Source organism: Ahaetulla prasina, chromosome 2 (genome assembly GCF_028640845.1).
Source record: "Ahaetulla prasina isolate Xishuangbanna chromosome 2, ASM2864084v1, whole genome shotgun sequence".
NCBI lineage: Eukaryota > Metazoa > Chordata > Lepidosauria > Squamata > Colubridae > Ahaetulla > Ahaetulla prasina.
The window spans coordinates 137902144-137927272 of record NC_080540.1 but is presented as its reverse complement, the minus strand read 5'-3'; the positions used below and the strand labels follow the sequence as shown (position 1 = coordinate 137927272).

At 41.7% G+C, this 25129-nt stretch overlaps 3 protein-coding genes across 13 annotated transcripts in view; 2 read left to right on the top strand and 1 right to left on the bottom strand.

Moving 5' to 3' along the window:
- Window positions 1–3772, top strand: part of SLC38A10 (solute carrier family 38 member 10) — a 94982-nt gene extending 91210 nt beyond the window's left edge. For all 9 annotated transcript variants that reach the window (XM_058166216.1, XM_058166215.1, XM_058166217.1 and 6 more), the window contains one exon: window positions 380–3772. In XM_058166216.1, the coding sequence (XP_058022199.1) occupies window positions 380–1479 (1100 nt within the window). In that variant the 3' untranslated portion in view covers window positions 1480–3772. The remainder of the gene's footprint in view (window positions 1–379) is intronic.
- Window positions 3773–3888: 116 nt separating this feature from the next.
- On the bottom strand, window positions 3889–10902 carry NDUFAF8 (NADH:ubiquinone oxidoreductase complex assembly factor 8). The gene is made up of 3 exons (XM_058166229.1): window positions 10639–10902; window positions 7334–7444; window positions 3889–5414 (listed from the first exon to the last, which is right to left on the bottom strand). Exons 1-3 carry the CDS (start codon window positions 10717–10719, stop codon window positions 5391–5393), a joined length of 216 nt encoding a protein of 71 aa, XP_058022212.1. The 5' UTR covers window positions 10720–10902; the 3' UTR covers window positions 3889–5390.
- A 114-nt stretch (window positions 10903–11016) lies between these two features.
- Window positions 11017–24526, top strand: TEPSIN (TEPSIN adaptor related protein complex 4 accessory protein). 3 transcript variants are annotated; one of them, XM_058166224.1, is made up of 13 exons: window positions 11017–11157; window positions 12384–12456; window positions 12817–12908; window positions 13048–13141; window positions 14272–14339; window positions 14453–14531; window positions 16109–16174; window positions 16993–17196; window positions 18567–18738; window positions 19444–19557; window positions 20757–20835; window positions 21905–22039; window positions 23545–24526. In XM_058166224.1, the coding sequence occupies exons 1-13, from the start codon at window positions 11113–11115 to the stop codon at window positions 24073–24075; spliced, it is 1752 nt and encodes a 583-aa protein (XP_058022207.1). In that variant the 5' UTR covers window positions 11017–11112; the 3' UTR covers window positions 24076–24526. The 3 variants fall into 3 exon arrangements, with proteins under 3 accessions (XP_058022207.1, XP_058022208.1, XP_058022209.1); XM_058166225.1 differs by lacking the exon at window positions 11017–11157 and adding an exon at window positions 11221–11288; XM_058166226.1 differs by lacking the exons at window positions 11017–11157; window positions 13048–13141 and having other exon boundaries at window positions 12387–12456.
- The last annotated feature ends 603 nt before the right edge of the window (window positions 24527–25129 follow it).

The following is a 25129-nucleotide window of genomic DNA, read 5'->3' as shown; positions in this document are numbered from 1 at the left end:
GCTTAAGTAAGCAGCCTGCTTCATGATCTGAACATGCTAGCATATATAGTATATACTTGCTAGGAGTTGGGGAGTTAGTGAAGTAGAAGGAAAATGATATTAGAGTTTGATGAAATCTCCATGCATCCCAGCACTTGTTTCAAAACTATAGGAAGACTATAAACTATAAAACAGAAGGTACTGCTTAAGACACATGCTTACATGCTTATTTATAATTTCACAATTAATGCAGTAATTTTGGTAGTCAGATGTAGTGGGGAGGGTACTCAGTGACTCTCCAGGGGCCTCTGGGTAAACTATTTTGTTGGTAATAAGCATTTTCTAGTTTGCTAAATTGCGTATACAGTAACTGAGAGCTCTCCACTTCTCTTTGCAATAGAAATCCAGCTGGAACATGGCCTAGCTTTGACCAAGAGTAAAGAGAGAGATCACCTTGACAACAAAATTGAAAATGCTCCAAAGAATATACCAAGCGATAACCTGGGTCATCCTTTGCATCTGCCTGAGAATCAGCCCCAAGATCCTGATGAAATTAAAAGACAGCAGGACACTGGTCCAGGAGATTTAAAGCCTATACAAAACAAATTACCTGAAATTCCTCCTAAAAATCTTATGGCTCAAATAAACAATGATGAGAAAATCGTACACCACCAAGCTAATGCAAACCCCAAAGAGGAGTTAGAGCCAGTCAGGAGTGATTCACAGATAGCTAGGCCTGATGGACCACACCAGGAAAAGCAAGGCAAGGCTGAAGATTTGAAAGGGCAGGTGATTCAGGTGGCAGACAATGTTGAGAAAAGAAAGGAGGCTATGAAAAGGGCTGAAAGCCAAAGAGAGATACCAGAGGTAGCCAACATCCATGGTGCTGAGGGAAAGATTCCTCACAGAGCTGCTGACAGCGAGTCCCTTGCCAAGGAGGTCAAAAAAGATTTCCATGATCCAGACATTCCACTTAAACCAAAGATTGCTAATAACATACCAGAGAAATTAGAGGCCCAGGAAACTGTGAAAGGTAGGGAAAAACAGAGCTTACCTTTGGACCAGGTTGACAGATTACAGGGCCAGGGGGTCAAGAGTAAAGAGAGGACGGCCACTGGAACCCATCATCCACAGCTGAATAATGCCAACAATGAAGGGCATGATTCAAAGAGAGAGCAAAGGATCCCAGAGAGCTTGCAAGAAGCTGACAGCGACCATATCTTACAGGCAGACATAGTTAGGCCTGAGTCCAGGGATTATGAAAAGGCCAAACCCAACAGAGACCTCAAGCTACAAGCAGACCTGGACCTCCGCCGCAAAAGGCGAGATCTGGAAGAAGAGGTGGGAGGTGTAATATTTGGACTTAACCCCGTCCCAGATGTGAAAGTCAATGATCTCCGTAGTGCATTAGACACTAGGTTCAATCAGGCAGCAGAAGGTGCCCAGCAAGCCCTTCACAGCCGACAGATTAAACAGATACCAGAAGAAGAAGAGGCATGAAAGTCTCCGCACTCTGAGGAAATGTAGGAATCCACCAGCTGCTTAAAACTGTCTGTTACGCGGCTAACTGCCATTGGTATATAACCGTTGGCAGCCCAGGTCAACTGGCTCGATCTGAACTGAGCCCCAGTGACTGAGCATTGTTCGCTCTGGAGGAAAGAGGAATTTCCATGCTGCCAGCCAATTTCATTCTTCGAAATGGTCTCTCCTCACGCTGCTGGTAGCTTGTGTGCAAAAGCCAAGTTAATCTATCTTCTGGGTTCTGAAAACGCTTTACGCTCACCATCTTTCCAAAGAAGCATGTACATTTTTGTCCCTGCTCAGATACTTTTGTTTAATTTCTGTGTCTAGGATTAGTCTGTTGACTTATCTGTTATTTTATCTCGTTGAAAAATCCCTTAATCGGGTATGTGGATGTTACCCTCCCTTAAATTGTTTGGATTTTTGTGTTCTGCCATTTGTTAAATGGGTTGATTTGGCTTTTGGAAATGGTTGCAAGAAGATGAAAGAAGTTCTGTAAATGTCTGAAAAGGGAGCATCTCTTCAAAGATAAATCTTTAATATGGACTTGATTGGTAACAAGTGCATTTTTACGGTGACTTACAAACTGCTCTGATCTTCTTCAACCGGGTCCAGTATTAGCAATAATAAAAGTAACCTTTTTTTTTTTTTGGTTATCAAAATATAGGTCTGTTTTAAAAAAAACCATACCTGTCTTAAGTGCATTAGGGAACCATACTGTGCATAAAAGCCTTGCAAAATGCTTGTTTAGATGAAATTATTTCAAGGGGACACTATCAGAGTAGGCCATCTACCTCTTTCCTCCATTTTATGAGCACATATAGGGTAACTTAAAGCTTGTCCAGTTTTTTGGGAGACTCTAGTATGTGAAATCTGTTAGTCCTGTCTTAAGAGTTGGCAAGCTTCAACATTTGAACACAATTGATTTGTTCTAGGTGTCCTTAACCATCCCAAGGATTGTTAACAAATGATACAGCAAATTTAAGCTCTTGACATTTGATTGTCACTAATATCCAAAGGTATTTGGAATTTGGCTATAAACACTTAACTATCAAAGTCAGTTATCAGTTTATGTTCCTAGAACAAGAAGGGGAAAAAAATAAAGCAGATGTTGCTTCTGGAGTGTAGCTTGGCCTACAATGTGAAATTGAGATTGGGGAGGGCAATGCCATTGTATCTTTCCTGCCAAGTGTATTTGCTATATTTACATTCAGGGAGACAGAAATGTGGCTGGTACCACTTGACTATTGCAAGGGGCATTTTTCCTTGTTACATTTTCCTCAGGCATCTCATCGGTCCTGTTTGACCATCATATTAAACTGTGATTTTAGATGATTGTAATAAGCTACAAAGGGCCTTCAGTTTACCTATAACCCCCTCCCAAGCCTCCACCACCAAAGGCCACATGGTGTTTGGAAGCTTGAGCTTCTGTTTGGTCAGTTAGTTTTAGAAAAAAATTATGGTCTTTGTGTATCAAGCTATGGTTAGCGTTGTCATGGCTCAACAGAAACTAGAAATTTCAAACTCCTTGCAAGCTATATTTGAGAGCAATATATGTGTGGTAGATTCATTATCACTGTACTAAACCGGGAATAGCCAAGCTGATTGTTTTAGTCATTTTGGACTACAAAACCCATACACTTAATCAGCATGACCAGTGATTACAGGTGTTATAGTCCAAAAAAACTTGCAAGACATCAGCTTGTTTATTGCTGAGTTTAATTGTGGCTGAGAGCAACATTTCCTAACCCAAAATCCCCAGATGTTTTGCTATTCTCTGACTTGGCTGGAAATCTTGGAATTAAAGAGGGGGTGGGGTTAGTTGGGGAAAGACAGATTTAGTATGATATTCCACACAACCATTGAACAGTGCTGCCCAAAGCACAATTACAGTAGTTTGTGGTTGGATCACTGTTACTTCAATATGTAAATAAGATTATTTTTTTTTGTAAATATCAGCCAAATTGCTTTAATGCGAAGGGCTGTGAACGCCCTGTCATGCTTTCTGTGGCCACAGTGTGACCGTCTGTTATAATCGAAGGACCAAAGATACTTCTGGCATTCCTCCATAGAACGACTCAAGTTTTTAAAACAATCCATCTCCTAGCAATTACAAAGAAAGACACAAGACTGAAGGCGGCAGCCCTGGATTTCATCTGGAATTCCTCACTTGCTGCCACAGCAAACGTCCAATTTGCAGTGTTGTACAATGACTAGTCCCAGGGTTTATGGCTAACCTGCACAAATCAATAAAAAAAAAATCCTGAAGCATTTTACCGGAGCCTCTATTTTTTTCTTATTGAAAATAGCTGTTTACGCAACACAGGACACCAAGACTGTTTAGTTGCAGACAGTATAGACAGTTGAGGAAATATCTGTTGATCTTGATGCATTTTCTAGCTTTTACACTCTGGTTTCATTTTGGATGCCATCAACAAAACTAGCTCACTACTAGCTTCAAGTAATATTATTAATCACCCTCATGAAAACTACTGTACTTGTTCCCAGCCAGAGTACAATCCAATTATTTTCTGAGACATGGTCATAATGAACTGACAGATTTGTAAAAGATACTGATATATGATATTTAATAGTTTCATAAACTTTTTTCCCACAAGGGCAGTGTTTCCACACACCCCCACCCTTTCCCCCCCAGATCAACTAATGTTGGTACATTGGTTGCGACAGGAATTGACCAATGAACCAGCTTGTTGCCTGAGCCTGACATTATGGGCCAAGAGTGACTGACCCAAGATCAGCCAGCTGGCTTTCATGCGTAGGGCGTGAAATTCACAATTTAGAATTTAAAATGCACAATTTAGAATTCACAATTTCCAGATTTCTAGCCTGGGGCCTTAATAACTAGACCAAACTGCTTCCATTTAATATTTCCACAAACAATACAAAGATAAACATTTGTGTTTTGTGACCAAAGTTACATTTTAGAAATCCATCTAGTTGATATTTGTCTCTAGATCTGAGCAGAGTCCGACAAATCCCTTAGGAGTTTTAGAAAAGTCTGGAACCTTAACATGGAGGCCTAACGTTCCTAGTCAACCAAGAGGAACAGCTTTGTCCCAATCTTCATATTATTACTAGTCAGATTTTGAGCTGTTCTGTGGAACCTTGGCACATATACGCAAACACATTTTGGTCCTTAGGCAATTTCACTGATTAGATTTTTTTCCCCAAAGCTTTAGTGAGGAAATTCATATTCCAAAGGGAAATCAAATATTCAAAGTTGCAAATATCAGGATTTTTTATATACCATAACTGGATATTTTTGGGTAAATGACCAATGACTGTTAGAGAGTTGGCCACTTTGGGCTTTCTTTGCCCCAGATTTTCAGGAGCTGGAATTAACAATATAAAGTAGCTTAAGCAAGATCTACAGGAGTATCTTATTTTATTCCTGTAAATAAGAAGGGAATTAGTAAATCCTCAGGGCAAAATTGGTATAAGTAGCTAATTTAACAGACATTCCACTGATAGGAAAAGGCCGCTGGTATATTAATGTCATATTTTACCAAAGGGAACCTGACATATTTGCTAATAGAAATTCTAACATTACAAAAATCTGAATTAAATGGTATTTATATATTTTCTGGCTTTATAATTCTCAGCCTTGAACTTTGCCTCTTGCCACTCTGAAAAATTATACTGCTCATCCCATGTTTAAATTAAAACCCCCACACACTGAATTTTACATTTTAAAAAAGTTTTCCAGAATGTGCTTATAGTACACACATGCATAAATTGAAAAGCCATTAGCTCTTGGCACATTGGGAAATATTCCATTTCTGGACCTCAATATAACGACAGATGGAAAGTTCTTTATTCTTCTGTGCTGAAAATAACTATAAATCCCAGATTTGCCATCAGTATCCATTTCAAGTCTTTACATTCTTTTTTGCCTGCAAAGAAAGATCAATTTTGTTAGAATAAATATTAAGAATTATGTAAATATATTCCTATCAATATATCCTGTAGCATAAGGCCAATGAGATTTTGAAACGGATCAGTTGTCTGCTATCATTCTTATAATACTTTAATATGTAATGCAAATATGGTACAGGTAGTTCTTGACTTACAACCATTCATTTAATGATCATTTGAAGTTATAATGGCATTGAAAAAAAGTGACATGATCAGTTTTTACACTTAGAATCATTCCAGCATCCCCCTAGTCATGCAATCAAAATTGGAGCGCTTGGCAACTGGCATGTATTTACGACAGTTGCAGTGTCCCAGGGTCACGTAACCTTCCCAGCTGGCTTCCGACAAGCAAAGTCAATGGCGGAAAATCAGATTCACTTAACAACTGCAGTGATTTGCTTAACAATCATGGCAAAAAAAAGTGAAACGGCACAACTCACTGAAAAACTGCCATGCTTAGCAATGGTGGTTGTAAGTCACAGACTACCTGTATATCTAAATACATAGATTCTCCTAACTTCCATATTAAGAGGGATAAGCTTGTCCCAAAGAAAATCACAGAGAGTTTTTTTTATCTCTGGTAGTTTCTTTCAGAAATTTTTTTGGTCAAACTAAGATATAACTAAATGAACACAATCCCACGATAGCACCAGTAAGTTTCAGATAAGTTCACATGTTTCTGTTGGGTAATGTGGTTTTCTAGCAACAGGACTGATTAGCAGACCCCTGAATTTCAAATACAGGTAGTCAGGGGTAGTCTTACCAACCCCTGAATTTCAAATACAGGTAGTCCTCAACTTACAACCATTCACTTTTTATTATTTGCATTTATATCCCGCCCTTCTCCGAAGACTCAGGGCGGCTTACACTATGTCAAGCAATAGTCTTCATCCATTTGTATATTATATACAAAGTCAACTTTTTATTGCCCCCAACAATCTGGGTCCTCATTTTACCTACCTTATAAAGGATGGAAGGTTGAGTCAACCTTGGGCCTGGTGGGGCTTGAACCTGCAGTAATTGCAAGCAGCTGCTGTTAATAACAGACTGTCTTAGCAGTCTGAGCCACCAGAGGCCCTTAGTGACTGTTTGAAGTTACAACAGAAAAAAAAGTGACTTTTGACTGTTTTTCACCTTTAAGACCATTGCAGCATCCCCATAGTGATGTGATCAAAATCTGGATGCTTAGCAACTGACATGTATTTATGATGGTCGCAGTCTCCCGGGGTCATGTGATCCCCTTTTGCGACCTTCTGACAAGCAAAGTCAAGGGGGAAGCCAGCTTCACTTTATAACCACGTAACTAGCTTAACATCTGCAGTGATTCACTTAAATGTGGCAAGGAAGGTCATTAAATGGGTCAGTTATGGTTGTAACCCAAGGACTATCTAGGTCATTAAATGGGTCAGTTATGGTTGTAACCCAAGGACTATCTGTATAAACAGATGCCTTCTTACAAGTCTGAAGTTTTTGGACACTCTGAAAGACGCTACATCCTAAAAGCTGTAAAAATGTACAACAGACAAGAAAGAACAATTCAGTGTGGTAATCCTAAAAGAAAAGTTCTGGCAGCTGCTGATGCCATTTACTACTGAACTTCCTTTCAATTTGTAGGTGCTATAAATTCTTTGCAGTAAGTGAACTTTTATTTTAATAAGGGGGAGGGGGAAATGGAGAGAACTTTAACGTCCTATGCCTGTAAACTAAGATTGTTTCCATGATTTCTTGATCAGCTTTCTACATTTCCAGCTACCAAAAATAGAAAAGAGGACAACAGTACATTTTTATTGTGTATTTACTTTATATACCTCTTTATTTATAACATGTTTTGCTCCAAACCGGATCCCAAATGAAAAGTTAACCATGTGAAATGAAAAACAAAATGCAAACAACTCACAGCCTCTGTGAAGCAATCCATCAACATTGCAAATTCCTTGGCACACACATCCTTTTTCAAGTTTCCATGTTCAGTAGTATTGGAAGCAACACATTTGCCATAAACTGAGGCCTGCAAATATCAGCTCTAATTAGATGCAGACTGTAAAAGCACATTAAAACTCTGGTAAACCCTAAGCAAGTTTTATCTTTGTAGGCCTTTACTGCAGTAATAATCCAGATGCTTAAGAATACAAAGATATAACCAGAGACCTATATTCTTTAATAAGTCACTAGGAGTTATAAGTAAGTACATGTTTAATAAATATTATCTCAATTTTAGGCTATATGGAATTTTATTTTACTGTTACTTTTCACATGTCCTGGTTTTGGAGGTTTTTGTTTGTAGCTTAAAATATTTTTTTATTAATAACAAAAGTTTAATAGTCCCCAGGCACAGTGCTTATGAGATACCATGGACATAATAATGTACTATTCTGGTCTGGGTATGTACCGTATATACTCGAATATAAGCCGATCAGAGTATAAGCCGAGGTCCCCAATTTTACCCCAAAAAACTGGGGTAAACTGGGGACTCGAGTATAAGCCGAGGGAGGGAAATGAGGCAGCTACCGGTCAGGGAAAGCCTCCCTCCCTCAGCCGAGAAGGCTGGCGGCTCCCCCGCCCCGCCCTCTCACTGCACCGGCAGGGCTTCCCCGCGCTAATGCAAAAGCCCGCCAAGTTTGCACCATCCGGTATAATGTGAAAAAAAGAAGAAAAAAAAAAACTCGAGTATAAGCCGTATATACTCGAGTATAAGCCGAGGGGACGTTTTTCAGCACAAAAAACGTGCTGAAAAACTCGGCTTATACTCGAGTATATACGGGTATTTGGTTTTTCCAATTTGTTCCACTTTGGCTTTTAAGCCACCTAGAGATTTCTAATCTGCCAAATTTTACTCAAAGGAATAGGATTAATTCATACTGTTCTGTTTTATTCAGACCTTGCAAGACAATTCACCCTGATAGGAGGATCTTTTCCCCAGCACAGCAAAGGCAAACTGTGCAGTGCTCTCCCTTTAAAAAAAGGGAATACATACAAATACATGCCTGCATGCACCAGTTCAGAAAGGGACAGGATCCTGAACAGACAGCAGTCACACCTTAAAGGACTAACACACACACACACTCTCTCTCTCTCTTTCTGACATTTATTTTATTTACTTCCTTACTTTTGGGAATTATTATGTGGTTGCTTTTCATGACTTTAGGCAGTTCACAATCCATAAAAACACTGATAAAACAAAAATACCCTTCCCTTCAGGTTCCAGACCAAACAGCCTCCCAATTCAACCCCATCTTGGTCCAATTGTCAGAGCAACAATAAGCGCTTCATGACCTTCTGGAAGGCTAAAAGGGTAGGAATCTCTCATATAGGCAGCTATGTAGTGGCCACTGAGGTGTACCTTTGAGGGCCCATCAACTGACAACATTTAAGGGAGGGAATCTAGATTTTTTATTTATTTATTTACATTTATATCCCGCCCTTCTCCGAAGACTCAGGGTGGCTTACATTGTGTAAGATTGGGTGGGTGGGTCTGTCCGTCCGTCCGCCCATCCATTCATCCATCCATCCATCCTAGTAGGATGGGCAGAGAGAGGCAGTTCTTCCAATAATCCATCTTTGGGCCATATACAGTGTATTAAAGATGATGATAACCAGCACTTTAAAGTGCATCCAGAAAGTAACTGGGAGCTACTGCAGCTCACGCAACCACAGTGTTAATCAGGTGCAGGGCATCCTAAACTGTGTGCCCCTGCATTCTGAACCAGTTGCAGCTTCCAAATGGTCTTCAAGTGCAGCCCCATATAAAATGTGTTGCAGTAATCCAAATGGGAAGTGACTAAGGTATGAATGGGTGCAATTGGTGCTCAAAATTTGTGTAAAGTCCTCCCTTCCAGCACAGCTGTCACCTGCTCTTCCAGGAGGGCCCCTAAATGTTACCCCATCCAGAGTCAGAAATGTCAACTCTCTAGTCCAGTGGGGGCAGGGGGGAGGAACACAAAGACCCACAACCCTTCTGTCTTGCTACGGTTGAATTGCAGTCAGCTCCTCCCCATCCAAGACCTTATAGCTTCTAGGGCACTGAGCCACCCTTTGAACAGCCTCACTTCCCTAACATGGAAGAGACGTAGAATTGAGTAGGAACAGCATATCGATGATCCCAAGACCCATGCAGCTTAGTTCTGTAAGTCAATGTTTTTCGAACTTGTCAATAAATGTTTTCTTTTATTAGTTAAACTTGTCAAGTTTTAAGATGTGTAGGCTTCAACTCCCACAATTCCCAGACATTATGGGAAATTCTGGGGCTCCATAGCTGGAGAATTCTGGGAGCTGAAGTTCACACGTCTCAAAAGTTGACAAGTTTGAAAAACATCGGGATGTTAAATAGGTGATTGACACTACCTAAAACTCTTTACTCCCTTCCCACCAGGAGCGCAACCCATCTAGCTTCCCTTTCCTATATTATTATTGTTGCTGTTGTTATTACTGATCATTGCACAGTCAGCCAGATATTCAGACTGGGTTTGGCATTTTTTGTTTACCTATCGAGTCCTTACCAAGGATCTGGGATAGGCAGATTTGGATGTTTGATGCTGTTACAGGATGGAAACTATTATTGTATTATTATTATTAAACTTTTATTCTTTAAACATGAAACTCAATCAACTGAACATTTAAAAATGTATCTCAAATATCACTGGCGCTGATGGTTGATACGGGTTGCTGCCAGCATCCTAGGTATCAACCAAATAGCTTCTTAAGATGTACTATGTATTATTATTATTATTATTATTATTATTATTATTATGTTTATTAAACATGCAACTCAGTCAACTGAACGTTCAAAAATATATCACAAATACCATTGACTGGTGCTAATGGTTGATACGGGTTGCTGCCAGCATCCTAGGTATCAACCAAGTACCTTAAGTTGTACGATGTTCCAAGTAGTGTAGTTTTTTGCAGTTCCGCTGGTGTTATTTTTATTTTTAATATTAATATTAATATTGTTAATAATAATAATAAATGCTATTTATTATTATTTAATATTTAATATTTTTATTTATTTATTATATTTAATAAATGCTGACTGTGTGTCTGTAAGGGGCATGCATAAGAGCACCAACGTGCCTACCGTTCCTGTCCTAATGTTCCCTGTGATTGTATCCAATTTCTTATAGTTATTACATACTTATGCTTATATATACTGATTGAGGCGACTGGGATGCTGCCCCTGCAATCTGCCCCTTCCGGACCCCCTACCTGCTCCCCACAACTCGCCAGCAGCTCAGGGAAGCGCTGCACCCTCGCTCGGACGCGTTCCCAGACTGCTCGACTGGACATAATCGGAAGAGTAAAAGCCAGCCTCCCTAGTTATCGGCTGGGAGCGGACATAACCAGGCTCGAAGCAGCTTCCCTGAAGCAGCGCTCTCTTAACCGCCGTCGGCCTCAAGCCGGGCCTTAAACACGACCCCGCTTTCCGACTGGGGAAACGGCTCCACGCTCCCTCTCCCCTGATTGGGTCCCGTTCTGCGCCAGGCGCTTCCAATTGGACGAGAAATGGAAAACCGCGGGTCTTGGCTCTCGCCGTTCGCTGGCGGCGTCCGATGACGACAGAGACAGCTGTTTACCGAAGCACGTGATTGGCTGGATCGGGACAGGGTCGTCGTTCGATTGGCGTACCCAGCGTCCCAGGAGGCGGGGTGTTGAAGCGTATGGCTGAACCCGGAAGTCACCATGGCGGCTGTCCCTTTGCGAGATCGGTTGAGTTTCTTGACTCGGGTTAGCGTGGATAATACGATACTTGCTTAGGGACGGGGCCTGTGGAGTTTTAGAGTAGTAATTTCCTCTAAAATCTCTGCAGTAGGGTGAAGGTCAAGGAGCCAGATGAAGCTATGATTTTTCTCCTAGAGGTGTATTAGATGCTTCAGTTCTTTTGATAGCTCGATACTTTAGCAGTATAAGGCAGAGAAGAAAATTAATATAGATTATGGACTATTTTATTGGTGCAAAGTGTAGACGTAGAGCTTGTATGTTGCATGCTGCGCCATTGAAAAGGCTTGCAGAATCATTCTTTCCATGGAGGCTTGTTTCTTTGTTTTCAATAATTATCAGGCCTTGGTTTATTTGTAAAGCATTAAAACATGCGATATATTTACTAACACTGAAGTAATGCAGTCTATAAAGGGCTATGAAACCAGCAGCATATGTGCATTGGGATAAAAAATGAAGATGCCAATTGTTTTCATCCCAGCATCAATACTTTACTTTTACAGTTGCTATGCTGTATGTCAGTGATACATGGATAGTGGCTTACACTTACACTAGCAGTGTGATGCTACCTGAGAATTTAATTGAAATAAACGTTTTTGAAGAAGATTGTTGAAGCTGGATAAATTATACTAGCCAGATAGTAAATCCAGCAAGGCACAAGCCACAAGTGATGATATTAAAGTTCCACTTAGCAGTGCAAACATAGGATGACACTTACTTGTAAAAAGAAGTGTTACCAGCTGTATCAAAAATAACCAGTGATAACTTGAAGAGATGTCAGCTAGTATGCAGGGAAGTCACACTGTAATGTATTGTATTAGGTTAAGTTTGCTTGAAATGAAATAATCATTTAAGCATTTGGAAGCAAAGAAGATCATTTTTTTTCTGTCTGCATTTAGAGATTTTTTGGGGTTTTTTTGCCCTTTTTGGGCAGAGAAAATACAGGCTTCATTCTTTTCTTATACTAACTAAAATTTGTAAAAGATATTTGTAAATATTGTAAAACATAAAATACTTTTTTCTACTATCAGGGTGTGCCACATTCTACTACAAAGAATGAAGTCTGATAGTAATGCTTCTTTATTTGTGAAAGGATACTATTAGGCTACCTGTATTTTCTCATTGCTATGTCTCTCTCTTGTTTCTATTGCCTCATAGTGCCATTGATTGTTGATACTAACAATTATATATTAGGAAAAAGTGACTTTTTTGTATATGTGTGTTCTTTTCTTCAGCTACCCACTTTAATCAAAGGCACCTCAGATGATGAAGTTCCATGCCCAGGTTATCTGCTTGAAGAGATTGCCAGTATCCTTTGATCTTTAGAACAGTTGGATTATCTGTATGTGATCTATCCATGAAATAATTTTAATTATGCATTACTCACTTTTGTTAATAGCAAAAATGTGTGGCTATAACAGAGCCTAATACATCTAATGTTCTGGAATTTTGCAACAGATTGGGAGACCAGCAGCTACATTTTTTCAGTTGCATTCCCCCATCTCCTTAATTCCAAACCTATATACCGAAAACCCATTGTATTAAAAAAAAATCTTATTCTAGCAATACAAGAAATGTAGGACTTGGAAGGCAGACTGGCACAAAAGTTTGAGTGATGCTTGTCTAGCAATCTCTTTATTTTGCTAACTCTTTAACATAAACTTCCAGAGATCTCCCATGAATCAACAGGAAGCAGTCACTGTCTTCTTGAATACCTCCTCAATCGTCTTCAGAGCAACTCATGTCATATCAAGCTAAAGGTAAAAAAAGTGGCTTGAAAGAATGTGGCCAAAACTAGAGTTGCTCTTTGGAGTAGGCATCCTTAACTTTGAAACAAAAGCAAAGATTTATACTTTTAAATCTATTTTCACAATCCCAACTTAGCTTCTGCATTCTTAGGTGCTTAAGATCCTGCTCTATATGTGTACCCATGGCTCGTCACCTTTCCTTCTGCAGCTTAAGAGGAATTCTTCGTTCATTCAGGAAGCCATAGGTAGGTCAGAGATTCCAACAAGAATAACTGTCTTCCTAATAATAGTTATATAATGTTCGTTCAGCACCTATGTGATCTCTTTTACACAAACTGATAAAAACAGCAGCAGGGTTAATGTTATTGTCATACATTACAACTGAAAGAATTGATACTGAGAAAAGATAGGTTTGCCTAAGACTAGTTAGTAAGTTTGGGTAAGAAAATGCCTCTTGATTCACAGCTCAAATATAACTATTAGTTATATAATCATCTGGGAAAAGGTCCCACTGATCTCCTAGGTTCGGCATACATGAAAAAATGCCCCTTGACACTACACTAGAAGCAAATGGGAGAAAATAATTTTCCCTTCTCCAGATCTTGTCATCAGTAGTCCATGAGGAGAACAGAGCTGTCATTGTACTATCCGTTCTAAAATATCTTTCCCTGCCAAGAAGACTGCTCCAATAAAATAAACATTTTAATTATTTTAATTTGTCAGATAAGTTGAAGGTGTTGCTCCTAGTGGATGACTTTGACTATAGATATCTCTCTTGCTCACTTTATTTTCTATGGCATAGGGAAGAGGGAGGTGGAGATGGATTGGCAACTGTTTCTGGGTATTGTAGTTCCCGCGCACATTTGCATGCATCAAACCTCATTTATTATTCTGAATCAACATGAAAGTCACAAGTGATCTTTATTATATAACTCTTTGTGATTGTGATACTTAGGAGCCATGGTGGCGCAGTGGTTAGAATGCAGTATTGCAGGCTAACTCTACCCACGACCAGAAGTTTGATCCTAATTGGCTCACGATTGACTCAACCTTCCATTCGTCAGTAAAATAAGAACCCAGATTATTGGGGGGCAATATGCTGACATTGTAAACTGCTTAGAGAGTGCTGTAAAGCATTATGAAGTGGTAGATAAGCCCAACTGCTATTGCTATTACTTTCTCTGTTGGGGGCATGTTTTGTACTAGGATTGTTGGTATGGAACTTGTTGTATAGGATAGTTTTCATTGCTGCAAAAGAGACTCAGCTGCTTTAGCTGGTGCTGTTTTTAGGAGTCTGTAAGGAGTGAAACCTATACAAAGCATGCATGGATTCTGCTCTCTTGCTGCCTCACCATCTCTCTCCTCTACCTTATAGGGTTCACAGGGCCTCCTGATCCTCTTCATGGCAACAGTTTGTATCAGAAGGTGCGGATGACTGCGCAGGTGAGTGACAAGACCCAGTCATGAGATCTCAATACTCTCAAAGCCTACTGTGTAGATGGACTTTCTGTATGACCATTCATCACATTGCCCTTTTCTTGCCTCTCTCCTTGTAGGACCTGGCAGGCACTTTATTTTCAGATGTTCTGTTGCCTCAATGTGTTACTCAGACACCTAAAGAGCTGCCTTCATCAGGTAAATCAATACTGCCAAGATAAGATCGTAATGCCTGTGTAGATCCCCTGTATTACCTTTTTCAGTTCAAAAAAATATGTAATTTTATTTTCCCTTTTCTCATGTTGCCTCCTTTCCTTCCATGCTAAGGTGAGCATGACTTTCTGACCCTCAGTAACAGAGGGAAGAGAATACTATCTTTGAGAATGAACCTGTCCAATTACTTCTGGTTTGGGGGTGTTGAACCAGGGGTGAAATGCTCCCGGTTCGGACCGGATTGCGCGATCCGGTAGCGATGAGGGCCGGTAGTTCGGAGAACCGGTAGCAAAAATCCCTGGCTCCCCCCCACTGCCCACGCCTCGCTGTTCTTCTTCTCTGTCCCTGAAGCGCTCGGTGGTGATATAGCTGCAAACGGCCTTAAATGACTGCCGCGGCACTTCAAAGGGCCGCACTACAGCTGATCAGCGCTGTAGTATTTTTAAAGAAGGTAGACCGGGGCCTGTCAGTAAAAGGCAATTGGTAGACCGGGGCCTGTCAGTAAAAGGCAATTGGTAGACCGGGGCCTCTATTTTTAAAGAAAGTAGACTGGTGCCTCCCAAGTTTTGTATACTTTATTATTTTTATTATTTATTATTATTGACCATGGCCATTCAGTCACCTGACCACCAAGTCACACCACCAATTCAGTCACCTGACCACCAAAGCCACACCCACAGAACCGGTAGGGAAAATTTTTAGATTTCACCCCTGTGTTGAACCATCTATTTTGCCTTTTTCAAATATTCCAGAATAAAGCCTCGCATTAGAGCTATAGCAGAATTATAATTCTAGGCCAAATTATTGTGGCCAAGTGAGAATAATTTCACTTTGAAGGGCACTTATAGCAAATCTTCAACTGAATTGAAAGAACAGAGTTGAGAGCAAGAATGGATATGCTCCTTCCATTTCGATTTCCATGCGGCCTTTGTTATTAGGATGATGGACGTAAAGTTTATTCTGCTTCTGTGCCTCTCTTTAGCCAAGAAGTAAGTCAGTTGCTACAACCTCACCCTGACACTGGAAGAACTCGGCCTCATGGTTTCAGGCAATTTGTCTTCAGATCCAATAATCTGCTTCCAGCAATTCATTTGCATATGTACAATCTGAGAGGAAGCAGTTCCTGTTCAGTATTTTCTGAGAGGAAGCAGTTCTCAAAATATCTGAGCCTTCTTATCAGTTTGTGACCATTTCTTTATTTGAATGAATAGAATGTAAATTGTTTGGGGTAGTGGTTAAGGTGCTGGCCTAGAAACCAGGAGACTGTGAGTTCTAGTCCTGCCTTAGGCAGGAAAGGTAGCTGGATGACTTTGAGCCATTTTCTCTCTCTAAGCCCAACTTACCTTACAAGGTTGTTGTGGGGGAAATAGAAGGAGGAAGGAATATTAGATATGTTTGCTGCCTTATTTATAAAATAATGATGGTAGAATAAAAATAATTGCTGATAAAGTTATTTTAATATGATGCTGAGAAAGTGGAGAAAAGCATGTGAGCTGCCTGCAGCAGCACCGTGCTGGATTCAGACTCCTTTTGTGAAGTTCTTTTCATGTCTCTCTTCCTAGGTATGGGAAACAGGTCTAGCCCCCATGGCTCCCTCGAAGGCTTTGGTTTTGAAAAGAACAGCTCTGGTAAGCGTTGGGTTCAAGAGCTGAAGGGACATGATTTCTACGATACCCCCACCTCTTTGGGCAAGAACCTTCTGCCTGCCTCCTAGTCATCTGCTTCTTCTACCTTGCTTCCAGAACTTTGCTATTTATCATATTCAGAACCTTTCCTCTCCTGGTTCCTAGCAGTATCCAGCAGTATTGCTTGGGCTCAAAGCCAGTCTGAGCACTAAAGCAAGTTGAGCTGTTCAAAAGAAATCAGTTGAAGGAATTGCCAGAGAAGAGATCCCGTGGCTTCACCTGATAATTTTGTAGTTGGGAAGGATAAATTTGTTTTGTTATGAAGCACAGAAATTTCAGCCGTCAACATATGCCAATGGAGATAGAGCGTTATAGATACATAACTGAGCGTATGCACCAAGACAAATTCCTTGTGTGTCCAATCACACACTAAAAAAATTCCTATTCTGTTCTGTTCTGTTCTGTTCTGTTCTGTTCTGTTCTATTTCTACATAGAACATAATGTCAAGTCTATAGATGGGAACGCCTGGGGAAAAAAGCTGAAAAAATTGGGGGGGAAACAGGGTTTTTTCCATTTTTTCCCCAAAGCTGAAGAAATTTTTTTCTGTTTTTTTGTCCAGGCTTTCTCATCTCTAGTCAAGGCCCTTATTTTGGACTCTGTGGCTTAGCCCATCTGTTTTCTGAACAAATTGATATAAATTCATGCCCATTAGAAGTTTTTTTTTTTTGGTCCGGCATTTTTCTCCCCCATAGTTACTTCCCTAATGTAACACAACAAACCTTGAATTTGTATAAACGGTTTCCTTTTATTGCTTTTTCAGTATCCCCTGGCAAAAGTCTGCTGGCTACCATCCAGAAGGCAGCTGAGGTGGTTGCCAATGTGGTGCTTCCTGGTCAGGAACTCCCATGTCCCCCTCAGAGGGAGATGGCAGACAATGTCTACGAGCCAGTGGTGGCACCTTCCTCTGGCAAAAGCCCCGCCTTACTCACTAAACCACCAGTAACCCTAGCCAAGAAGATGCGAGGTAGGAGACATCTTCCATTCAGCAGATGTTAAACCTTGTTGTACAGTGCTGTTTTTGAGAAAAAGAAAAGGTATACAGGTAGTCCTTGACATACTGCCGCAATTGAGCCCCAGATTTCCATTGCTAAGCGAGACAGTTGTTAAGTGAGTTTTGCCCCATTGTACGACCTTTCTTGCCACGGTTATTAAGTAAATCTGGCTTCCTCATTTGCTTATCAGAAGGTCGCAAAAGGTGATCACATGAATGAATACGAACCAGTTGCCAAGCGTCTGAATTTTGACCATGTGACCATGGAGATTACTGCAACGGTCCTAAGTGTGAAAAATGGTCGTAGGGTTTTTTTCCCCAGTGCCATTGTAACTTTGAACAGTCACTAAACGAACTGTTGTAAGTCAAGGACTACCTGTAGATAATTTCCGTAAGTGCAGCGAGAGGGGGGCATATCATGGTCCATATACGTTCCTTATCTAAGTGCTCCTTGGCGAACCCCTAGGTCAGGGGTCTCCAAAAGCTGGCTGAGGAATTCTGGGAGTTGAAGTCCACAAGTCTTAAAGTTGCCAAGTTTGGATACCCCTGCCCTAAGTCAACATCCACACATTTTCCAGTGCTTAAAGGTACAGTACTTTTAAACTAATTTCTCTGTATTTTGTTTGGGAGTTGAGGGTGATTTCAGCTGTTTTGGATTTTTTTAATGCCATAACTATAGTCATAGGTTGCCTTGGACACAGGGGTTTTTCTGGCTGGCCCTGCCCGCTTTCTGAGTAACACCTCGCTATCCTTTGGTGGCCTTTTTGCTCCTGAAGGACAGGAAATGTTGCTGAACGTATTTCCTAAACTGAAACCAACCTTGAGGCACCAGCTAAGGTTGCTTGACTCCTTGTAGATTTTGAGGCATAGCAAAACAGGTAGTCCTTGACTTACGATCACAATTGAGCTGCAAATTTCTGTTATTAAATGAGACATCTGTTAAGTGAGTTTTGTGCCCCATTTTACAACCTTTCTTGCCACAGTCGTTAAGTGAATCACTGCAGCTGGTAAGTTAGTAACCCGATTGTTCAGTGAATTGACTTTGCTTGTCAGAAGGTCGTAAAAGATGACCATGTGACCTTGGGGGCACAGAAACAGTCATAAATATGTACCAGTTGCCAGCCATCTGAATTTTGATCACATAATCATAGGGATGCCGCAAAGATGGTAACTACAAATAACGGTCGTGAGTCGCATTTTTCAGTGCCATTGTGACTTTGCAGTCACTAAACGAACTGTTGTTCGTGACAGACTGTCTGCAGTGATGAACGAATGTCTTTCTTGGCTTTGGAAGAAGGTCCTATCAGTCCTATCACCCGGTTCCTTTGCAAATTCTCTCGCAGTGAACCATCAACCTGGGCAAGCAGGAGGTGGGTGGGAGGACCTGGACATGGGGCTCAGCTCCCAGAATTCCTTGCAAGAGAATAGTGACCCGAGCAGAACTTCAGAATCCAGCAGCAAAGCAAGCAGTGATAATCACTCCAGCGCCTTGGAGCCAGGCAGTGCTGCTGACAGGTAAGAGAAGAAGCTGGGGGAGCTAATGGCTGGACCTAAGCCAAGGGGAAGATAGCAGAGAGAAAGATGATTTTTTGGGAGAGAGATATGATTTTTTGATTTGGACTGGGGAAGAATCTGGTATAGGTCTTCTCTTGACTTTTTTTTTTGTTTTATTTTATTTTGTCATAACAGTATACACAAACATCGTCATAAATAAAAACAACACATCATGAAAGGAAAATATATATATATATAAGTAAAAGTATGCAACAGCTATGTTAATTCGATATAATGACGGGAACAATAGGACAGGAACGGTAGGCACTTTTGTGCTCTTATGCACGCCCCTTATAGTCCTCTTAGGAATGGGGTGAGGTCAATAGTAGACAGTTTTTGGTTGAAGATTTTGGGATTTTGAGTAGAGACTATAGAGTCAGGTAATGAGTTCCAAGCGTTAACAACTCTGTTACAGAAGTCATACTTTCTGCAATTTGCTGGAGAACTTTGGGCTAGTCATTATCTCTCAGTCCAGTACTCACCCGGGTGGTGGTGACAAAATGAAGGGAGACACCCCATCCCCCTCCTTGAGAGGAAAAGCATGTTATGCAATTAATAAATACATGTTCACAATGCGGAGGTCAGTTGGAAGGTGGGATCTCTTGTGAGGCAGAGGAAGGGAAGGAAAAGAAGTCTCAACGTTAATTTCTCCCCAATTGTTTTTAGGATGGAAGCTGAAAATCTGAACGATTGTCTTCAAGAAATGAGTCTAGTCACTGGATTAACCAGGGGCTCCAAAGTCTTCCTGACTCGTGAGGAAACCCAGCACTTCATCAAAGAGTAAGAACCCCACATGCTCTCCATGTCCCAAAATAGGGCTCATCCCTGTTCATTCCCACTTTTTCTGCACTCCTGGATAGCGTATGGTATCCATATACTTACCCTTATCTTTCAACGACTTTGTATCACGTTTTGTAAATTGTTGCAACTTAGTCCTTGTTTTCAAGGGCTAAGGCTGAAACAGAAAATCCCAATGGAGCCTGTCCTCTGTTTATTAGAAGTACAAATAGTCCTCAACTTACAACCACCATTGAGCCCAAAATTTACATTGCAAAAGTGAGAAATTTGTTAAGTGAGTTTTGCCCCATTTTACATTTTTCCTTGCCATATATGTTAAGTGAATCACTGCAGTTGTTAATTTAGTAACACGATTGTTAAGTGAATCTGGTTTCCCCATTGACTTTGCTTGTCAGAAGGGTGCATAAGGTGATCCCATGACCCTGGGACACTGCAACCGTCATAAAAGTGAGTCAGTTGTCAAGCATCTGAATGTAAATCACATGACCAGGGGGATAATGCAACTGTCATAAGTGTGAAAAATGGTCATAAGCCACAGGGGCCTCTGTGGCTCAGACTGGTAAGACAGTCTGTTATTAACAGCAGCTGCTTGCAATTACTGCAGGTTCAAGCCCCACTAGGCCCAAGGTTGACTCAGCCTTCCATCCTTTATAAGGTAGGTAAAATGAGGACCCAGATTGTTGGGGGCAATAAGTGGACTTTGTATATAATATACAAATGGATGAAGACTATTGCTTAACACAATGTAAGCCGCCCTGAGTCTTCGGAGAAGGGCGGGATATAAATGCAAATAAATAAATTTAAAAAGTCATTTTTTTCAGTGCCATTGTTAAGTTTCAATGGTCACTGAGCGAACTCTTGTAAGTCGAGGTCTACCTGTACAACAAATGAGTAACTTGCCATCTTGACACTTCATAAGGATATTCCACCTCACTTTGTCCTGCCTGATTTTCATATGAAGAGGACGAGAGATGCTTCAACTGAATAGAGCGCATCTCCTTCTGAAAGATCTCTGCTGGCTGCGTAAAACAGTCACAAACATTCCCCTTTTGCATAGGGTTGCTTGGGGATCTCCAGAGATCTGAGAGAAAAGGGCTGGCCTTCTTCCTTGCCCCACCCCACAAAATTGTTTCTTTTTCTTCTCTCCCTTGTTGGGCTCCATGCTATATCCCACTCCACAGGTGCGGACTGCTGAACTGTGAGGTCGTCTTGGCTTTGCTTAACCAAACTCTGAAGGACCCCAGTGAGTGCATCTGTATGGTGAGGAAACTCCTAGGAAACTATCTACTTCAGCAGGTTGCATGAAATCTTATCTTCAGTTTGTCTGTTAAGCATCGTTTTCTGAAACTGCAGCCATAGAACTCCGTTTTTTGCAGCTGTCTCCTTTAGGGCTAACAGCAAGGGTAGGCTTTCTTTCTTATCAGTTTTATCAGTATACTCATACTAGTGTAATGTGGAACAACAGCTGCCTGGGCTTATTCATTTTTAGGGCAACGCATTAAGCAAAGACTCAGGCTTGTGTTCCTCATAGCAAGCCTTTTTATACCATCACAACAGGTGGCAGCATCTGTCTGTCTTTAGCTGATCACTGAAAAGTTAAGCAATTAAGCTGATCTCAAAATTCAGTACTTGACTGGTGCAATGCTAAGGCTTGCAGGCTAGACGGAAGTAAAAAATGAATAAATCTCAGAAGTCAGCAGTGACCCCTCCCTTCTTTCTGCCATTGTGGCTATGTACTTGTCGTGTCCCACTCCTCCGCTGACGGCCGGGTCAGGGAAATCCGAATCAGGCGTGCCTCTGCAGCTTTGCCAAAGTCCTAGCAAAGTTCTCAAGGCTGGCAGGAGACCAGAAAGTGATTTCAGCAAGATATGGTAGACTTTGCCTGACTCAGAGAATGCCAGAAAGCAGATGCTTTATATAGGCCATGGGGTGTGGCTCCATGACTCAGCACTTATCCCGGCCTGCCCCTCCCTTCCTTCTGTTGACGCCGCTTATCAATTCTCCTGAAGCGAGGGTCACTCCAGTCTGCAGCTGTTGGTAATTGACCTTCCTCAGGCTCACATGCTGTGGGGGAGGGGGAGGGGTCTAGTTGCTCCGTTTGCCTGGGCATGGAGCCAGAGCTGGGGGCTGGAGATATTTCCTCCTCTTCAGCCTGTCTGGGCATGGAGCCAGGGTTGGGGCCGGGAGGCATGCTAGGACATTCCTCAGCATTCGGAAGCAGATAAGAAGGCCCCAGCTGCGGGGAAAGCGGACGAGGCACAACAGTACTTTTGGAACATACCAGCCATTTAACTCCCTAATCATGTGTCTTTTTTTCTTCCTTGCACAGAGGGCAATGTGTGCCATCTCTTCCCTTATGTGTTCTGACTTGCTCTCCCAGGATCATATCTTTGCTGTAACCCAGAAACACTTGCAGGAACTTAGCGAAGGGAACCCAGGATGTGTAGCCAACAAAGCAACAAAGGTAAATCCTGTTTTTAAAATGTCCACTTTCTAGAACACCGGGCTGTATGCCCCTTGTACTTTGGCATTATATGGCATTTCTGCATTCTAAATAGGTCTTTGTGGGTTGCCATATAGCAGGGGTGTCAAACTCAAGGCTCGCAGGCCGGATTCGGCCCACGGGTTGCTTAGATCTGGCCCACAAGGCCGCCCTGGAAGCAGCAAAGGACTGGCCCGCGATGCCTCTGCCAGCGAAAACGGAGCTTGGGAGGGCTGCTGGCAGAGTACTCGGGCCACACATGTACTCCTGACACAAGTGACGTCTTAGCTGGCTACGTCCACCCTGGCCAGGCCCACCCGGCCCCCTAGGTCAAAAACAAGCCCTCAATGAAATCAAGTTTGACATCCCTGGCATATAGTGTGTGGTTGCATATGTGCACCTTTTTTTTGATTCTGCAGCTTTTCAGTGGGTAAGGAACTGAATAAAAAGCCAGTTTGGTCCAAGTATACTGGACCATCTGCAGAAAAACCTGAGTTCTAGTCTTGCTTTAGACGCAGAAGCCAGCACGATAGCCTTAGGCCAGACACATTCTCTTAGCTCTAGGAAGAAGGTAAGGGCAAACCACTTTGGAAAATGTTGCCAAAAACAGCAAGGATTCACTCATCTAGCCACCAGAAATCTCAAGATTGACTTGAAGGCAAGGAAACAAAAAAACCTGAGTATCTTCTATCTCTATTCATATTTAATATACTCAAGGAGACTTTGCTTTGGAGGGGCAAGCATCCTAAAGATAGTTTTGCTCTTATAGGTAATGCACATTAGCTTTAACAGAAGCAATAGCGTTCACTACAAATGATGCTCTTGAGTTTCAGACACACCCATACACACAAGGCTAAGGCATCATAGACAGTGCTTGCCTCCCAATTAGTAAAATGGGAACACCTACTGCTGTTGCTTTGTTGCAACTAAACAGGGATGGATTTCATAGTCCCTGGATGGGAGTCTACTGATACATGCACTTTCCAAGCTCGATGCTCAAACTGAAAATAAAATAATGTAGATCATGCTGTCCTAAAGGAAATCAGCCCTGCCGGTTGTTTGGAAGGACGGATTCTGAGGCTCAAATATTTTGGCCACCTAATGACAAGCGAGGACTCCTCGAAAAAGGTCCTGATTTGGGGAAAAGACTGAAGGCAAAAGGAGGAGAGAATAAATAGTGAAGGATGAGATGATTAGAAAGTGTCATCAATGCAATGAACGTGAATTTGGGCAAACTCCAGGAGACAGGAGAGGACAGGGGAGTTTGGCGTGCTATGGGCCGTGGGGTTACGATATCAGACATGACTTAGCAACTGAACGACGACAAAAGTCTATGCCGAGTGAAAATAAATCCAGTGTGGGAAAGTTTCTCTGTAAGTTCCTTGAATGTGGTTGCTTTCTTAAGCGTTGGGTGGAAACTCTTCTTACTACCATTGCCCTTGTTCTTGTCAAGTTCTTTGTTTTTCTCTTCTATCCCACTTAAACAGATATTGCGTCAGTTCGAAGCCCTCTGCCAAAGCCATTCCATTTCCAAGAATCCACCACCGGTTGCTGCCTCCTCTTTGTCTGCCAAGACCACCTTGGAGCATGCCGATGACCTGCTGACAAATACCGTGCCCTTCTCAGAAGATTCCTTCCTGAAGCCCATTAACCTGTCCTTGCAGCCCTCCCAAGCCCCTAAGCTCATCACGAGTATCATGTTCCAACCAGCAGGGCAGATGCCAGAGTCTCTGTCCTGTGGCCAATTGGATATCTTGCCACCTGATCTCACCCAGCAGAGGGCAGAAGGCAGACTGCCAGACTCTGACCCCCAAGAAGAAAGGCCCCCAAGGGGTGATCCAGATGGCACCGTTTCTTTATTTGCTGGCATGGAACTAATTGCACCTTCAAGCATGGCACTAGCAGCATCTGGGCAGGGTTGTATTTCTCCAGTGCCACAGACATCATCTCTCTCTGGGAATACTAGGGATAGTGAGGACAACCAGCAACTCTCTGCTTTTCCCTTCCTTCATGTATAGCGATCCCTTGATGCAATTTTAGTTGTGGGGAACATGAGCAACAAACCAACTATCTTTCTAGCTCTTTTCATCCTGGAATAGAGTGGGGAGAGAAGTCTTCTTGTAGGATAAGCAATTGGTCTAGTTAGGGGCTGCTGTACAGTACAGTAGTTTTTCCGATCTTACCAGGAATTTTATCATTTTTATTCTTGACAGATCAGGAGGGGGAAAGGCTGGTTTCTTGCCATTCTATTCTGAAAAAGGTTAAGGTTGATATGTCCCACTAATTTATATTCTTACTGAACCATCCGTGAGAAGGAGAGAGAAGACTTGAATCCTTGCTGCTGTCTCTTAAGTGGGTTATTTTTATTGAGTGGAGAATAAAGACAATCATATGTTCTCGTGATGAACAATATAATTGGTCCTTATGAAAAATGTTACTCTCTTTCATTACTAAAATTGAGTTCCATTATTTCTTCTTGCAGATTATGTTATTCAGGCCCCTCTTATCTCACTTCTTTCCCCTGACAGAGGCAGCTCCTCACTTGAGGTGTTAAGGCTGTCAAAATTCTTAAAACTGAAAAAAATTAAAATGAATTGGAAATGAACTGGAGGAGTTTGCCTACTCCCTACCATTTTCTGTTCCTTGTTCATCTCACCACATGCCGCTAAAGTATGAAATAAAGCAAAACTGGGACAAAATACCGAGAGAAGCCCCATTTTCCTTCTGTGGGATTTTGTGGCAGTTCCAGCCACTAAACAAGGGGACAACATTTGTCAATGCTGTCATCCTTAGGCAATATAGCTAACTGAGGACAGTTAGTTAATTCCTTCCAACCTGCACTCTATTAGCTAGCGTTAGAGCATTCACACAACATGCTAAAACCTCTTGCCTAAGTCAAGTGTCAAAGGCCATTGTTTGAAATTCTGCATGTAACAAATGGAGAAGAAAGTCTAGAACTGTGATGGCAAACCTATGACACGTATGCCAGAGGTGGCACGTAGAACCCCCATGACCTGGGGCGATGGCGTACGTGCGCCATCGCCCCAGGTCAGATCTCTGTGGTGTTTCTTT